Genomic DNA, 18055 nt, shown 5'->3' with positions numbered 1-18055 from the left:
TGGTGGCCAATATTTAATGAGCTCAACTTCTTGCCAGGTCCTGCACTGCCTCCTCTCACCCTGCACCAGCTGGTGAGGCATTACACAAATGAGCAGGTGAGGGTCTCTTGCCAGGAGCCCACCCTTGGTGGAGGGGTCAGGGTCATCTACAGACCCGCCCTTCATCTCCAGTCATCCATCGGATGGCGTCCCCACCCAGCTCCCCAGGGCTTTCATCAAGAGCGAGGGGCTCTTCTCCCCAGGGCTTGTTTGTTCTCCAGACCCATGCAGCAAAGCAGGAGTGGATCAGGATGCCTCAATTGCTTTATCCTGCTTGGGGGCCACAAAGTCTAACTAGAAATTGGAATCAATTCGAAACCCACCTGTGGCTGGATCTTTTGACCAGTTTGTCTTATTGCACATTTTTTACTCAAAAGAAAATTCTAATCCAAAACACACTCAATATCTAAACCTAAACTAGCTGATGTGAGCCCCCCTCCCAGGTCCAGCCTGATCCCAGATGCATCCATCCATCCTTTGCCCACAGGGCCATCAAGGGCCGTCCAGCCAGCCTGTGCTCTCCTGATGCCTGCACAGTGGTCAGGATCTCAGGCCGGGCAGAGGAACCCTTGAGCCCTAGTAAGCAGTGCCCCCAGCATGAGGCTGGACTTCCAGAGAGGTCTCAGTGGAAGGGGGGCTAAGTACAGGCAGGGCTCAGGTAGGCAGAGACAGCAGGGGAGCAGATGGAGGGGGAGATGCCTCACCAGCCTCACCATCCTTACCAGCATTGAGTGAATGCTCTCAAACCTGCTCCTGACCAGGCCCCTCCCCCACTCAGAACCCGGCAGGGTGAGTGTCCTATGGCTGCTGTAACATTACCACAAACAGGGGCTTAAAACTATCCAAGTTTGTTTTATCTTAGTTCTGGAGATTAAGTCAGAAGTGAATCTTACAGGGCTAAGATCGAGGTGTCTGCAGGGCTGGTTCCTTCTGAGGCTCAAGGGGAGACTCCGTGTCCTTCCAGAGGCCTCCCACATTCCTTGGCTCGTGGCCCCTTCTGCCATCTTCAAAGTGCATCTCTCTGACCTCAGTGTCTGTCCTCACATCTCCTTCTCTGACTCTGACCCTCTGGCCTCCCCTCATAAGAATCGTGCAATTACATTGGACCCATCCAGTTAATCCAAGATCATTTCCCCATCTCAAGATCCTTAACTTGATAACATTTACAAAGCCCCCTCTGCTGTGTAAGGTGACATAGTCACAGGTTCTGGGGATTAGGACAGGGATGTCTTGGGGTGCATTGTCCCCAGAGTCCGATCTCCTTGGCTGGTCTGCAGGGCCCCTTGGCCACTCCCCGCCCCAGCCTCGTCTGCTCCCTGCCTCCAGCCTCCCAGAACTGCTTGCTTGGGCTTCCCTGGTGGCGCAGTGGTTGAGAGTCCGCCTGCCGATGCAGGGGACACGGGTTCGTGCTCCGGTCCGGGAGGATCCCACATGCCGCGGAGCGGCTGGGCCCGTGAGCCATGGCCGCTGAGCCTGCGCGTCCGGAGCCTGTGCTCCGCAACGGGAGAGGCCACAGCAGTGAGAGGCCCGCGTACCACAAAAACAAAAAACAAAACAAAACTGCTTGCTTGCTCTCTCAACGATCCAGGCTGTGAGCCCCTGCATGTGTCATGTGCTCTGCCTGGAATCTCTGGGGAACCTTTCTCATCTGCCAGGGCTCAAATGTCCCCTCCCGTCGGGAACCTCCCAGCTGCTTGGCTTTTGGCTCTTGCAGAGGTGGGAAAGCCGTGGAGGAGATCATGGGAGAAGCAGATATTGGGGTCAGGTGGCAAGTTCCGGTTTGGGCCTCTGCATCCAAGGTGTCTGTGGGCCTTCAAGGAGAGTGCAGGCTCAGAGCTGGGTTCCCAGGCCTCAATGGGTCTTGGTTCTGTATCTGTATCCCAGGCTCATGTGCTTCACCTTGGAGGGAAGCAGTATGACAGTCTCACTGGTTGGCTGGTTGGCAGGTCCTACCTCTGGCGCGGGTTCAATCCCTGGTCGGGGAACTAAGATCCCACAAGCCGTGCAGTGTGGCCAAAAAAAAAAAAGATGAAACATGGAAATAAGGGAGAGAATGACTGGGGCCGGGAGGTTGTCCCTGTGGAGCATGTGGTCTGAAGGACTCTCTGAAAATGAAGGTCAGGAGACAGCCAGGGAAGGACACAGTCGTCCAAGCAGAAGGAACCGTCAGGGTCCTGCATGGGAAGGAGCTTCGTGCCCCTGTAATTCGTCCCAGGTGGGAGGCCTGGCCCATCCCCTCCAGACTTGGTGCCCTGCTCAGCCGTCTGCGACCCCCCAACACCACCACCACCCCCATCCTTCCTGCATATTCGCTCTCATGGCCTCTTTTCCCTGCACGTTCCCACCTCGTACAGCGGTCTCTGGTCCGGATGGCCGGTCATGGTGACTCTTGGCTGGACGGGGAGAGGGGGACGCCTTGGGTTCAAAAGTGAAGGATGGAGCCAGACTCCAAAGGCCACATATTGTGTGACCACCCCCCCCCGCCATGATGTGTCCAGAACAGGCAAATTACGGAGACAGAAAACAGATTAGCGGTTGCTGGGTGCTCGGGGGAGGGGTGAATGGGGGTGTGTGTGACTGCCTCATGGGTACAGGTTTCTTTTGGGCATGATGAAGTATTCTGGAACCAGATGGAGACGGCAGTTGCAAAGCCTTGTGAATACACTTAATGCCACTGAATTGTTCACTTTGAATGGTTAATTTTATGTGAAGTTTACCTCAGAAAAATGTGCATGCACAGAAGATGAAGGCCAGGAAGGTGGGGTGGGGCACTGTGGTGGCCTGGTCCTGGTAGGAACAGCTGAAGAACTGTCAGGCTGGCCAGCACGTCACCTGTATCTTTTCATGCTAAAATAATGTCTCTCTCCTCCTTGGCCTTGAGTTACTTTCAAAAAGCCTTTTTCTGACATCTCAGCTTTTAGAAGCGCTAGACTTACGAAGGTGGGGAGGGAGGAAGGGTCTTCCTTGCATGACTGGGTGGGGATTGGGTATGTGAAGAGGCGGCAGCGGGTAGTGGGGCGGGGGGCAGCAGGGCAGGTCCCACCAGAGCGAAAGGGCCTCCAGGGTGGGGCAGAGCCCTGGAAGCACCCCCCACCAGCTCCTGTCTCTTCCCCTTTCTTTTCCACCAAGCTGTTAAGGTTCCGCATCCCCCAGCTCGAAGCCCATATGAGGGTGCGCGCCCGAGTGCCTTATTCGGTGCCATCTACCCCTGTGAGTACCTGCCCCCCAACTCCCTGGCCCAGCTGGGATTCTTGCAGGGTCTCTGGGCCCCCCAGTCCCAGCCTGGGGCTCTCCTACCCCACCTCATCCATATCTCACCTGCCCTGCCCAGACCTGGGCCAGAGAAGATCCCTCGAGTGGCCCCCACCTGGCACCCAGCACCCTGGCCAGGGCCTCCAGCCATCCTGGGCTCCACCTTTACCCTTCAGCCAGGTTTCCTGGCCCAGAAGCCATCCCTGGGGTCCAAGCCAGGTGTCTGTACCCTGGGGTCCAGCCGGCTGCAGAGCTGGGATGAGGGAGCCTGTTCATTCCCTCGGGCCTCTCTGCTGAGGGCCCGTGAGCCAAGTTGGGGGCAACTGAGCTCATGACTCCTCTGGTCACATCACCACGTACCAGGCATCTGAGAGCACTTTACAGCATACAAAGCACTTCCTCCCTTCTCATCTCACCCAGTCCTTATCCCGTTAACCAGGATGCTGAGGTGAGCACAGCTAGCCCATTTTAAAGTGGGGGAGCTGAGGCGCACGACCGTGAACTGGGGAATGCAAGAGCTGGGCCAAAGTCCATATCCTGGACTCCAAGTCCTGTGTCCTCTCGGCTGCCCTGCTCCACTTCTGTGTCCACCTCTGGTTTCATTTATCTTGGGCCGCCCCCCAAACCCAGGAAGTGTCAGGTGCCTGGACTGGGTGAGCAGAGGTGGAGCACTTCCAGTCTTGGGGCTTCTCTTCTCCTTAGTGGAGAAGATGACCCCATCGGGCCAGCCTCTCTCCAGAATATTCCTGGGACACATCATGGGTCTCACCTGCCCCCCAGCAGCCTGCCCCCCCAAACCAGCATGGGCTCAGCCACCTCAGGCCCCCAGCCGACATGCCAGCTCAGCCTCCGTCTCTGCCTCCCCTGCCACTGCTGCCACAGCTGATGCCATCCCTGCAGGATCCCCAGCCGGCCCCAGGGCCTGCCGGGCACCCAAGGCCTCTGCGCCTTGAGTCCCAAGCCGGCATGCAATCCACCAAGGAGCCCACCAAGCTGTGAGCCTGCAGTGCCAGCGTCGCCCCCTCCCCCGAGCAGGTGGAGACCCTGCCCTGAGCCTAGTCTGGGGAAGGTGCAGGGGCCCTGGACTTAGGGGAGGGTCTCCGTAAGGAGCTCATTTTGATCCAGTAGCTGTTTTAACTGTCATATAAATACCTGTAATACAATCCTTCTCATGCTATGTTTCATGGAGAACACAGCTTTCTAGATTGAATTTCCCACTAAACCAATTTAATTCCTTGACCAATTTTCAGTACAACACAAAGTGGTTTTAAAAACAATCACTTTCCTTTTTATTTTGCTGAAATGATTTTATCAGAATCAGTTCCAATTACAGCTAACGCCACTGTCCATTTTCTTTGGGGACCATTATTTCTACCAGGACCAATTTTCTCATGGGAACCAAATTTTATTGCGTGCATGGTTTTTTATTGTCTGTTGATTGTTCCCACCAGTAATTAGTTATGAGTTGGATATTTAAAGAACCTGATTGTTTGTATTTACTTCTGGCTAATCCATGAGGCACTTGGAGCAATGGCCCTGGAATCCTCCAGGACCGCTCTGTCCTGTTTGGCATCTTTCTGCCTCTTTGGTTCCCGCGCTCACTGCCTATGCACTTGATGGAGGGGGCGGGGGTGTCAAAGCGTCCTGATTTGGGGTTCAGAGCCCGGCCTGCTCACGCCTGCCTGGCGGGTCCTGCAGCCTGGCGTGGTTTCTGCCCCTTGGACGGTTTACTGGTCCCTCCTCCGTTTCGCGTTTTCTCCCTTTCCACCCCCTAGGTTGTCCAGTTGCGCCCTCTACCCTTTCTGTGCTTCTGATACTTGTATCACATTCCACAAAAAGACTAAAAAAAAAAAATTTCCCTCTGAATAGTTTTGGGGCATGGCTCCCCCAAACATCCACCAGAGGCTCCTGGAGCGAGTCAGGGAGTGGGGTGGGCAAGCTGCCCGGGGGTCCGCCTGGGGGAGCCAGGGTGCTGGCATGGAGGAGGGTTCTCTGGACGGGCGGCCAAAGGAGTCCTGGATGCTGCGTGCCTGCCCCTCCCCACCAGTTGTCCCCCAGCCCTGCCTCCCCCTCCCCCTGCTCCTCACCTGCAACCACTCCTGACTTCTCTTTTCTTTCTCCAAGGACTGTGTCCAAATGAGGCCGAGCTCTTCCTGACCCAGGTGACCTACACCGCCTTGGGGGATACTGGCCAGTGCATCCCTGGCCCCACCCCCATATCACAGATGAGTGTTTTTGTCAGCTTCTCCCCAGAATAAAATCTTTCACTTTTCTGATTGTGGATAAGGGTGACTGGCCCCATGCCCTCTGCGAGGGGAGGCCTTGCCAGTCCCACATGGGTGGGTGGACCTGCCAGTCCTTCCTCGGGCCATCAGCCCAGGGTCAGCCTCCCAGAACCACTGTCCAGAACCACCATGGCTGAGTCTCAGCAGAGAATCACAACAAACCGCCCCTACCCCGTCACGTTGGTCGCCCCGTGGCAAAGCGCCCCGTGTGGCCCTGGTCCTGTGTGGTGGGCAGATCACGGGCCTGTGGGAGGGGCAGTGGTGTGACTTGCCCAGGGTCACACAGTGAGGCCTTAGCTCTCCGGCCACCTGCCCAGAAGGCTGTACTTCTTGGGTGGGTGCTGTACACAGGTATGAGGGGTCCAACTTTCAGGAAAAGGAGGTGTGGCCTGGGCTCGAGCAGATGGAGAGGTGGGGGCTCTTAGGGACACGCCCATGCCAGGTGTGGTCAGGCTTGTCTCCTGCACTGCAGCCTTGACATGTGTGGAACCACAGGCATCCAAGCCCTGCTCTTTCAGCCCCTCGTAGCTGCCTTCCCAGCCCATTTCTCAGATTTACCAATGGAATCAGTGCTTGAGTGGGTTCCTGCAGCCCAGGGAGCGAGGAGCAAGACCCAGGTAGGTCACTGTGTAACCATTTTCATACTGACAGGCCTACTGGGTGCTTTGAAAGGTGGGGAGCCATGAACCCAACTGCAGCCAGCCAGGAGCCATCTTGAAGATGATAGTTCTATCTCCTGTGGGGGTTGGTAGGGAAGCCAACCTTTGACCTGATCCCAGGTGGGAGGTGCAGGCAGGATCTTTGCCAAGGACAAGGCTCGCCTATTCTAGCCCCACCCCTGGGGGTGGGACCTGCAGGTCTTGGCAGCTGGGAGGGAGGTACTGCACCTACTCCTGGGGCTGCTGCTCAGAAGGGTGGCCCACCCCATCCCAGCAGGGGAAGGTGCTTGGGGAGCAGACAGAACTGGGGATGGGGTCAGTATAGTGGGAATTTTTGGAGGCCCTGGGTCCAGCTTCCTCTTCTGCAGGGGGGACCACAGCTCCTGGCCTGGGACACAGTGGCAGGGCCAAGCTGGACAAGGAGTAGGGTGACCAACCATCCTGGTCTGCCTGGGAGTGAAGGGGATCCCTGGAACTTTCAGTTTGAAGACCAAGAAGGAATTCCCTGATGGTCCAGTGGATAGGACTCCGGGCGTTCACTGCCAAGGGCCCAGGTTCGATCCCTGGTTGGGGAACTAAGATCCCACAAACCATGTGGTGCAGCCAAAACAAAACAAACAAAAGACTGAGATGAATCAGTCATGTGGAGAGGGAAGCATGTGGGCTGGCCTGGTATGAGGGGCACGAATGAGATGCCTGCTGCCGAGCAGAGGGTCCTGCCTCGAGGTGCAGCGTGGTGATTGCTCTGCACCCCCAAACCCAGCCCCATAACCTACCGATGCAAGTAAAAGGGTCACTGAACATTTTCTTTCTTTCAAAGACCACAAACTCATTAACCCTAAGGTATAAACAACAGCAAACATGTCCCAAACAAGATGATCTGCCTTGGTAAAAGGCACCACCAGTACCCAAAAGCAGGCCACCAGGAGGCACTGGAGGGAGGACATTCTGTGCAGGGACTTCTTAGGGACACACAGGTCCCCCTGGCACCACCGTCTTGGCTGGCTTGACCCCTGACTTTCCACAGATTTGGGAGCTCTAGGCAGAGACCCTCCACACACACACACACACACACACACACACACACAACCTCCAGAGAGGGGCTTCTCTTCTCTCTCCCCTTTCTTCCTCTTGCTCATGGCTTCCCCAGGATCCATAGAAAATGAGATCCCCAGTATTTACACCTCATATTCCCCAGATGAGAAACGGCCCCAGAAAGCAGAGCAGGACTCTGCCAACAGGCTCCCAGCACCTCGTGCTGCGCCACTGACAGGCCTCCAGAAAGTGGGCCCTCCCCTCCCCTCCCACGGCGGGGGCTGGAGTCAAAACCCTCATCTGTCCTCAGATGAGTCCTGCTATAAAAAGCCCCTCAGAGACCTCCAGGGCCACAACAGCCCTGCCCGCCACTGGGCTGGGGGGCCAGTCTCCAGAGCGGTGTGGTTTTCTGCAGCGGCCACAATGTGTTCCCAGAGAGCCCTGGGGGCTCTCAGCGGCCCTGGGAGAATCCACCTTCATCCAAGGGAATCTCAGAACAAGCCCTTCTCTTTAAAGCTCTGAAGGAGGAGCCCTGCCTGCCCACAGAAAGCATTTCAGAGCCTCCATTCACCACCCACACACACCCAGGTCCCCACCCCCCACCCTGCCACGCCACAGAGCAGGACATTTACTTCCACAGATGCTCCTGATGAAGAGCAAATCCCCTTCAGAGATTCCAGCAGATGCAAGACAGATGCTGGACACGCACATGTCCATGGTGGGCAGAGGAGTGGCTGGCTGGCCAGGGACATGCTGAGCTATGTCCCCACCGTGGTGGTCAGCTTCAACCATTTGTGGCCTTAAGGGAACTTGGTCCAGATATTACAAATTTTCCAAGGTAAGCCAGAAGTGAGGCTTTTCTTGTAAACTCTCCTGATTTTTTTTTTAATTTTTTTTATTTAACTCTCCTGATTTTAAAGTGCTGGCCGACAAATCAAGCCCAACAGCACGTATCAGAGGCCTGTGAATCTGCAAACCCCTAAGACAGCCACGCCCTGATCATTTAACATCAGACCTGAAGGGCTCACCCACCGCTTGTCACCTGGGGAGGCCGGGCCTCCATTCCACATGCTGCCATGTACCCTCTTCAGAAATGAGAGCTCCAATCACATTCTTTCCAGCAACCTCATGGATGCAAATGGTGTTTTCACAATGGAATCTTGGAAAGAGAGCGATCTGGAGCTCAAGTCTAGTGGTGACGAAGCCCAGAGGCTGGACTTTTGAGGTGACAAGGCTGGTCTCTGTGTGCTGCTGAGGCAGCTCCTAGGAGGTGCCCGAGGTGGACAGCTGAGGTTGGCTGTAAATGTGAGTCTCTTCTGTTCCTACATCAGCAGCTTTGCTTTTTAGCCAGTTTACACTTGAACGTGTAGTAGGTGGTTACTGACTCCTTCAGTTTTGCTTCTGAGACTCAAGGTTTGGGGAAATTGAAGTTCCTGGTTCTGTGCTGCCCTTGAGTTCTGGGTCACGTGACATCTATGTTGTCCCATCTCTAGCTCCCCTTGAGTGAGTTTTCCTGACCCCTTTGCTTGCCTGAGAGATGCTCAGAGGCTCACACCTGGCAGGGCCTCAGCATTGCTGGAAAGCTCCAGCCCTGCCCTCTGCCCCCTCCTGCTCCAGTTTCTGCTGTGCCTGGGGCCCTTGTTAGAAATCAGATTCCTAACCAGTTTGCAGGGCAGAAATAGAGACACAGATGTAGACAACAAACATATGGACACCTAGGGGAGAAAGTGGTGGTGGTGGGATGAATTGGGATATTGGGATTGACATATACACACTAATATGTATAAAACAGATAACTAATAAGAACCTGCTATATAAAAAATAAAATAAAATTCAAAAACAGAATTAAAAAAAACAAAACTGCTTTAAAAAATAAAGTCCATTAAAAAAATTTTTAAAAAGAGAGAAATCAGATTCCTGGGCCCTCCTCCAGAACAGTTGCCTCAAGGACCCAAGGGACCCTTGTGCTCTGCATGCTGGAGGGTCACGAGTCTGGTGGCTCCCAGCTGCCACGAGGGGCTTGTGTTGCATCAGAATCACCCGGGAACCATTCTACTTTTAATAACAGCTATGACACATAAGTGTCATGCCATACAGTTTTTTATAAATTTATTTATTTTATTTATTTTTGACTGTGTTGGGTCTTTGTTGCTGCATGCGGGCTTTCTCTAATTGTGGTGAGTGGGGGCTACTCTTCGTTGCAGCGCGCAGGCTTCTCGTTGCGGTGGTTTCTCTCGTTGTGGAGCATAGGCTCTAGGTGCGCGGGCTTCAGTAGTTGCGGCACACAGGCTCAGTAGTTGTGGCTCACGGGCTCTAGAGTACAGGCTCAGTAGTTGTGGCGCACGGGCTTAGTTGCTCTACGGCATGTGGGATCTTCCCAGACCAGGGATCGAACCCGTGTCCCCTGCATTGGCAGGTAGATTCTCAACCACTGCACCACCAGAGAAGCCCCCATACAGTTTTTAAAGTATACGATTGAGTGGTTTTTAGTACATTCACAAGTCGATCACTGATATCCTGGGGAATGTTTAAAACTGTACTGTCAGGGCCTCCCCAGGGATTCTGATGCCGTGGGGCCTGGGAGCTCCCTGGAGGCCATGCTGTGCAGCCAGCTACGGAACCACAGGCAGCGTGGGATCTCTCCACTGGGGTGACTTTGCTTCCAGGGGATGTTTCACTGTGCCTATAGACATTTTTGGTTGTCACAACTGGGGGCTGCTCCTGGCATCTACTCATGGGAAGGGGCCAGGGATACTGCTCAACATCTCACAGCATACAGGATGCGCCCATGGCAGAGAAGGACCCAGCCTCCGATGTCTAGAGTGCCCACGCTAGAAGAGCTGGATCTACAGGAACCTCAAGTCCCTGCCAGCCCTAATGAGACCACCAGGGACCTCCAGGCCCAGCCCGTGGGGGCCTCCAGAAACAGAACTAGGCTTGGTCAGGTTGGGACATTCTCACCCTTGAATGTCCACTGGGCACGTGAGGATCCTGTCAGAAGCAGATTCTGTTTCAGTAGATCTGGGCTGGGGGCTGAGGTCCTGCATCTCTAACAAGTTCCCAGGTTATGCCGCTGGTCTGGGAACCACACTTTGAGTAGCAAGGGTGTGGATCACTTACAGGCCACCCAGGGGCCCACCTGGGGGTAGCCTGAGTGCACATTCTGGACTGTACACTGTCTTGTGTGGCTCCAACGCATACGGCCACCTCAGTAATCTGCGCACTGGGGAGCTCAGGCACACTGTTACAGATAACCCCCATGTCACAGATAACCCAGAAATACTTACTTGCCTCTACAAACCATTTTTCCTACACTTGGAGGGAGATGTGGCAGCTCCCTGAGAATTGTCTTCCATCCAAAAGGATGAAAGTAAAGAGTCCTAGGGCAGCCTCCCCCTTCTCATCCTGCCCCATCCCGCAATTCCCTCACCACAGGCACCCCAGACAGAGCTGCACCCCCTCTGAAGGCCATTAGAAGGGTGGGCTTCAAGGTGAGGACACACTTCCAGAACATAAGCAACAGCTAGAGCAGGGGCGCCGCGGTCAGTCTTCAGTGATAAGCGGGGACAGACAGTGGTCCGCAGAGCCTGTCCAGGCTCCAACAGGGCAGAGGTGAGGCTAAGTGGCAGCACGGCATCCCTGGGGAGCGAGAGCAGGACTGTTGATGGCAGGCGCTGAGACACCTGTCAAGCAGGAGACCTTCCAAAATAGAACTCCCCAACCCAGATGCCGTCCACAGAGGGCTGAGTGCTGGCAGGCTCTCCCGGATTAGGGAGTAAGGTCTGTCAGTGAAGAGCTGCAGAGGCCCCCGCCTCCTTCCTTCCCCACGTTCCAGCTCGTCACGAAGGGGTACAAGGCCAAGGCTACCTTCTCCCAAAGCCGCCCCAGGGATGCCCTCCACTGGTACAGGCTGCCCAGGACAGAGTGGGGCGCCCTGGCTTCTCCCTTGGAGCAAGAACAGGTGCCTGCCCCAGCCTGGCTTGATAGCAGCCGGGGATCCACTGTTGCCCGAGTGGTTCGTCTCCTTAGCAACCAAAGGTTTGAGCTGCGGGTTAGACTCTGCTCAGCCTTGTCCGGTCCCTGCTGCTAGCCCCCACGGGCTCTGCAGCCAAGCCTGCTATCTTACTACAGGTGCTGTGTCCTGTGCCTCCCCAAGGGAGGGCCCTGCCCACACAGCATATTTGCTGGAGGTTGGGCTGAGGGTCCAGCCTGCAGCCAGTCACTGGGGCCCTAAGCCAGGAAGAAAAGTCCTCTGTGAAACCCTGGCAGACCGGAAGGCAGCTGTTAGCCCTGGAGGTCGGGATCTGTCCAGTCGGACAGGGGGAAGGGTGAGCAGATGGGGGCAGGGGTTCTGGGAACACAGGGCAGGAACTAACTTCATGGGAAAAGCCTGGGGTGGGCAGGAAGATTCCAGAGCATGTTGTGGTTGAAAAGACAGCAACAGACAGGAGCGGTGTGGAGCCAGGCGGGACTGGGGGGTGGGCCCCTGCTCTGGGCTCCGTTGGCTCCCTCCCCCTCCACACAGGGCCAGCTGGCAGCAAAGCTTAGGATACGAGGCAAGACCACAGAGCCTGGTGGTGGTTTGGAACTCTTTCTTCTCCTTTGTTAAAAGGGGGAAAGGAACTGGGGATGGGGTACCCCCGGGCTCTGGGGAGGCATGCAGGCAGCCCCAGCAGGCAGGCGCTGGGGGATGGGTGGGAAGAGTCCTGGAGTTTCCCACAATCCTTTTCTCTGCAGGGAACAGCAAGGCTGACTGCCCAGGGGGCAGGGGAGAGGGGCAGGGCCCTGGGGAGAGGGATGGCGGACAAGGGGAGAGGGGGCTCACTCTAACATGCAAAGTCCAGCTGCCCCATAAACTAGGTTGCTTCTCGAAGAGCGACATACATATAAATACACAGACACAGCGACACGCACACATGCGGAGAAGGCTCTGCATTCCCGAGGGTGGGGATCTAGGCCCACCAGCCCCAGGGAGCTCCGCAGCCCCCTGGGGTGGGGTGGGGCAGGTGAGTCCTCGGGGGAAGGCTGCTTGTTCTCTGAGGTTCTGTCCACCAGCACCCAGACGACTCTGAACCAAATCCATGAAAGCTGGGTGCCGCAGGCCCGCGCTGCTGGGTACGCATGCGGGCAGCCTGCGTACTGGCACAAGGGTCCGGTCTCTCCCCCCCAGGGCTCTGGGGAATGGGGGTGCAGACAGAGGGTGAAGGGGGCCCGCAGAGACGTCCTCTCCCCCGCCCCACGGGGTTCTGGCCTCCGGGAGGGGGGAGGGGCCTCCCTTATCTCTCGGCCTCCATGGCAGGGTGGGCTCTGGGTTCTGAGGCGGCCTGTTGGGGGACCAGGGGCGGCCAGTCTGACACCGGGGAAGGGGGTGCCGGAGTCCACAGGGGCGGCTGCTGCGGCTGGTGGTGCTGTGCCCCCCCTGGGGGCGAGGCCGCAGCCGGCCAGCTGGGTGCCGCGAAGCTGCCGGTGGCGGCGAGTGGGAAGTGCGGCGGGGGCGACGTGGCCGTGGCGGCCATCGGGCTGCCGCTGCCTCCGCTGTGGAAGCTCTCGGAGGCCTTGAGACGGGAGAACATGGTGAGGGCATCGGGGAAGTTGGGGGGCGTGGCGGGGGTGTTGGCTGGAGTGCACATCTGTGGGGGAAGAGGAACAGAGAGGGAGGGGTGAGCACCCCCTTTCTGGAAGGGCCCCGGGCTCCCACGAGGAGACACATGCCCCTTCCCTGGAGGCACCCCACCCTGCAGGTGGTCCACCAGCCAGGAGCTCACAGAGGAAAGGTGTGGTGTCCGAGATGGGCTAGCCCACTGTGCCTGCTGCCAGGCTCCCAGGAGTCCCATCCCAGCGGCTCTTCCATGGCCAAGAGCCACTGCACCTTCCTTGGCCCTGGGTGGCTTCCCCCTGCCCTGAACTGGGACAGCCCCGCAGGGCTGCCCCTGGGGCTGCAGGGGACACTTACCATCTGGTGGTGATGGTGGCTGTAGGGGATGTTGGTCTCTTGGAAAAAGGCGCTGAGGGCCGTCTGCGGGAAGAAAGGCCCACGCTTACCCTCAGGACCCCTGTGGCCCTGGCCTGGCAAGTTGAGGCAGCATGCCTGTCATCCCTCGACCCTCACCGCAGCCCAAAGAGGCACTGTGGACCTCTGGGCAGGTCTGGTGGGTGGGGAGGACCCTCATGACACTGCCTGCCACCTGGCTGCCAAGTGCTTCCAGCTCACCTGACATGGGGGCCTGTCTCATGGGGAAAGGCCTCCGGCAGATTCTAGCCCTACTGCCACCAACTCCATGGATGGCAAGTCCCTACTCCTCCCTGAGCCTCAGTTTCCTTGTCTATGAGCCAGAGGACGGCAAAGGCACCCAGATGTTGAGTGTGTAACCCACCTGCTCCTCTCCTAGGCTGGCCAAGGGACTCTGCCCTGGTTCTCGGTTTCTCCGTCTGCACCACAGGGTGATGGGACTAGGTGGCTTGCAGGTTCCCCTCCCTAGCCGCAGTGACCTCCGGAGATCCACGGTCCAGCTGGGAGAGCCGGAATTAAGTAGGATGGTCTGGGGTTTGCACCCCTGTCCAGTTACCTGAGCCTTCCTTGGAATGTTCTCAAGGTGGTGGAGCAGGAGGAAGGCTGAAGTGGGGTATGCACCCAGGACTGTGAGAAGTGGGTGGGAAAGGGGGTGGCAGCTGGCCTGGGTCAGACAAGCTCCTCTAGTGACCCCGGGGGGCTGGGAGGAGGGGCCCCAGGGTGGCCTCCGCTGGCATTGGTGTGTCCTGGTTCGACCCCTGCAGGAGAGGCATCCAGGAAAATAAAGGAACCAGCTGCTCTTGCGAAAGTGCTGGGTGAGGGAGCCCGTCAAGTGTGTGAAGGGTCTGCAGGCAGCTCTGCCCTCCATGGCTCCCCCCTCGGGCTCACCACCCCACAGCCCAGCGCTGTCAGCCCCTCCCCCACTCCCAACACACCCAGAAACCCAGCCTGGCTTCTAGGGCTTACCCTAGGGGTTTTATTATTAAATTCAAGTGAATTACTCTGGGAATTTCCTGCTGGAGATGCCCTACCCCAGTGTCCCCAAACATGGGTGTGGGAGCTGGGGGGAGGGCCTTGATCTCTAAGCACCTCCTTGTGACACACACCCCCAGGAGCCCCAAGGGACCCACCAAACCATTCCTCCCCCAACGGCAATTCTGAAGGCCATTGCTGTGTGTGAGGATTCCAGGGAGAAACGGCTGCCCTTTTCCTGCCTTCCTAAAGCACCCCCAACCTTAAAGCACACAGGTCCCCCTCCAGCAGCCTTCTGTCCCCATTAACACCTGAATCACAGAGAGTATGACCCAAAAACAAGGCCTCCTGCTGCGCCAGCCCTCAGTCCAAGTGTGCAGCCAGCCAGGGAGGAGGGCACAGAGGAGTGTTTACCACAAGGAACCCCACTCACTCCCAGCAAGACCTAAGGATTGGATGTTCACAATCCATTTTTACCTTAAGCAGACCTCCCTACTATCCGCTCCCCATTTTACACATGGTGAAACTGAGATTCAGGGAGCCTGGCGCACAGGGCTCCTACCCTGGGGGCCACCAGAGCTCCCCAGTCTGCAAGCTGCTCCTGCCCCTCCTGAGATCAGAGTTTTTCCCCAGGCATTTCCATTTTCAAAGTTACATTTTCAAGTCCGGTGACCAAGCGACACCAACCAGTGCTGCCTGAGTGACTGCCAGGCTGGTGCCAGGCTCTGTGGGCTGGGCTGAGAGTGCGAACAGGCAGAGCCGCTTCCCACCGGACACCTGCCTGCCCAGCCCCAGGCAGACCGGACACCTACCTGCCTGCCCAGCCCCAGGCAGACGGGGGAGCCGTGTATGCAGATGTGGGACTCAAGCAAACTGCCATGAATGTGGTTTTGCAAGTTTTGCCACATCCAGCTCTTGAGACAAACGGGCTGATTGGGGAGCTTCCTGCACGGTGGGGCTGCCGGGGTTGGCCATTCACTCCTTAGAGGTCAACTCACATGCCCCAGGTACAGCTGAGGAAACTGAGGCCAGAGAGTGGGACCTGCTCAGAGAGCCAGAGCAGCCTCCCATCTTGTGATGTGAGGACCACCGCAGGGTTAGCAGTCCCCCTGACATCTCTGGTAGGAAAGTGAGCAAGGATTCCCCTGGGTGGACAGGCCACTGCCTCCCCAGACTGTCCCAACCTTCGGGCAGCAATTCTGATCCCCATCCCACCCCCAGGAAGCTGAATTCCAGAGTACCCTGGCTCCCTGTCCCTCCTACGGCCCAAATACCTTCCCTGAGCTTGCTCCCCATCTAGAAACCAGGCTCTGAAGCCTGGGGTGGGCACAGACTCTACAGACTGGCTGGGGCTGTGACCTTACACTTGTGAGGGGAAGAGCTCAAGGGGCTCTGGCCTCATCCCTAGAAACCATCCTGGGTTATTTCTGGGGCGGCAGAGTAGGGAAGGCCAGGTGGCCTCTTGGCAGCACAAGCCCTGGGCACTAGTGCCCTATGGGTCGGGGAGGCCTGGGGAGGTGGGGGTCAGGCTGGGGCAGCCCCACCTCCTGTCCAGCTGGCTGAAAGCTAGAAGCTACTGAACCGTGTATATCATGCCATGCACTGTGCAGGTAGATTCGCCGGCCAGCACAGAGGAGAGCACCTGGACACGCCTCTGGAGCAGGGTACACAGATGCACACGTAGCTGTAGTGTGGGGCTCCGACACAACACCTGTACACATGTGTGCGCACGCGAGAGCACCGTCTGCAAAACGGCGACCTGTGGTGTGGGTACACATCCCGCACCCGCGCCCCGGTGGACTGCGTGTTTACACACACGCGCGCACGCGCGCCAACATGTCCACGCGCAGCGTGGCGCGTGCGTAAATACAAATGCACATGTACGTGGACACGCGCCGCCGAGCTGTCCAGCCCACACGCAGATCCTCAGACCCTGAGACCCACCGGGCGGCTCCAACCGCGGGCTCGGGGCTCCCTTATCTTAAACCCGCAGTTCCCAAGGCGGGGGCGGCGTGGGCCCAGCTCGGCCCAGGCCTGGGGCGTCCTCCTTCCGGCCGCCCGCCAGTCTGTCCGTTTGGGCCTCGGCGCCGCCCCGCCCTGGCCGTTACCCGCACAAAAAGGGGGGCCCCCAAAACCGATCGCCCAGGAATTTGGGGGGCGGGGATTCGGGCCCGGGGGAGGCAGACTGCCCCTTCCGCCCACCCCGAGCGGGCGGCGTTTCCGGGGGCCGCGTAGACGCGGCCGCGCCGCGGGCCTGACCCGCACGCCGCGTGTGCGCTCTGCGGCCCAGCCGCCGGGGCGCGCGACCGCCGGGGCTCTGGGCCGAGTGCGCGGGCCCGACCCCGGCCAAGCGCGCCGCGGCACGTGTCCACACCGGCCCGCACATGCTCCACTGCACGCGTAGCCACGCGGGACGGACACCCGCGCCCCGGCCCCAGCCCGGCCGCGCACCTCGAACTGCCAGTGGGCCGCCTGCAGCAGCTGCTTCGCCTGATCGGCTGCGCAGCCGGCCGTCAGCACGAACTGGTTGATCATGACCTGGTGCTTGAGCTCGTCCATGTTCACGGACATGGCGCCTCCGCCGCCTGCCCGCTCCGGCCTCCCGCCGCCGCGCGCTCCTTCGCCTCACGCGTCCACCATTAGCGAGCCGGCTCCGGCTAATACAAATATTTACTGTGCGGCTCTGACTCACCGAGCCTCGCCTCGCTCCGGGCCGCGGGGGGCATGCTGGGAGATGTAGTCCCGCGCCGCTTCCGCCGCGCTCGGCCGGGAGCTGCGGGCCGGCCCGGGGCCGAAGGTGTGTCTGAGCGTTGGGCGCCTACTGTGTGCAGAAGCTGGACGGTCACGTACCCAGGCCCGTGACTGAACTGACGGGGGTCAGGAGACGGGGGCCATAGACACTGTGCATGGGCGCAAACGCAGCCTCAGGGTATTTACCAAGATCCCAGTATCCCGAACCCCAGTGTGATTGGCATCCCTCTGTGTTGAGTAGGCGCACTATTGGGGAGGGGGATGGGCCAAGAATTTTGGCACAAATCAACAGCACTAGGGCCATAAGGCCCCGAAAGCCTGGCACACAGTAGGCGCCTACAGATACTCGTTCAGTGAATGAATTAATCTGCCCTTTAGGGTTCTGCCTAAAGTCACCGCCTCCAGGAAGCCTTCCGAGTCACCCCAACACCCAGGGCACAAGCTCGCGTCGCCCACTTGTGACACGGGTCCCTCCCCGGCCTGGCGCTCCGCCAAGCACACAGTAGACCCGAGGAACGTCAGAGGAAGGGATGGCGACCGAGACAGGTAGGCGAGACCAGCAGTCTCTGGAGCCTCTGCATACTCTCTGCGGGATGCTCGCACTTTCCCACGCAAAATTTCATGCGCTTTGCCGGAAATCTCAGCTTTTAGTAGGCGGACTCTAGGACCGCGGGGCGCCAGTTCCGGGGCGGCCCCGAACTCCCATTCCCAGAATGCCCTGGTTTATTTGCATCGCTCAGTCCTTGTGACGTCAAGTGAATGAGGCCGCGTCTCAGCCAATGGGCTGTCGGGAGGTGTTAGGACCTGGCCATATAAGGTAAACAAAGCTGGCCGCCCAATGAGGCAACAGCGGGGGCGGGCACTGGGTTGGGGCGGGCGGGGCGCGTCACGTGGAGGGCGGGGGCGGGGCTGAGGAGAGCGCTAGGTAGGGTGTTGAGGGTTGTGTTTACAGCTCCGCACGCGTCGCTTCCGGTTGACGTTGCCGCTCGGCAGTGTAGGGGCCGGGCGGATTCGGAGCTGGGGCCGGGGGCTTCGTCACTGCGGCTCAGAAT

At 58.3% G+C, this 18055-nt stretch overlaps 2 protein-coding genes across 2 annotated transcripts in view; one reads left to right on the top strand and one right to left on the bottom strand.

Moving 5' to 3' along the window:
- The window catches only part of LOC309973483 (uncharacterized protein C16orf96), a gene marked incomplete at both ends in the record, with an annotated part of 37556 nt that extends 33266 nt beyond the window's left edge, over nucleotides 1-4290 (top strand). The window contains 3 exon segments of the mRNA XM_082857775.1: nucleotides 3169-3253; nucleotides 4093-4121; nucleotides 4124-4290. Of these exon segments, the coding sequence (XP_082713901.1) occupies nucleotides 3169-3253; nucleotides 4093-4121; nucleotides 4124-4290 (281 nt within the window).
- Nucleotides 4291-11888: 7598 nt separating this feature from the next.
- On the bottom strand, nucleotides 11889-16883 carry UBALD1 (UBA like domain containing 1). Its single transcript, XM_082856244.1, has 3 exons — nucleotides 16704-16883; nucleotides 13224-13286; nucleotides 11889-12900 (listed from the first exon to the last, which is right to left on the bottom strand). Exons 1-3 carry the CDS (start codon nucleotides 16821-16823, stop codon nucleotides 12547-12549), a joined length of 537 nt encoding a protein of 178 aa, XP_082712370.1. The 5' UTR covers nucleotides 16824-16883; the 3' UTR covers nucleotides 11889-12546.
- Between the last annotated feature and the right edge of the window lie 1172 nt (nucleotides 16884-18055).

The sequence above is a fragment of the Leucopleurus acutus genome, assembly GCF_964270905.1.
Source record: "Leucopleurus acutus genome assembly, chromosome: 16".
NCBI lineage: Eukaryota > Metazoa > Chordata > Mammalia > Artiodactyla > Delphinidae > Leucopleurus > Leucopleurus acutus.
This window is presented reverse-complemented; position numbering and strand designations above follow the sequence as displayed.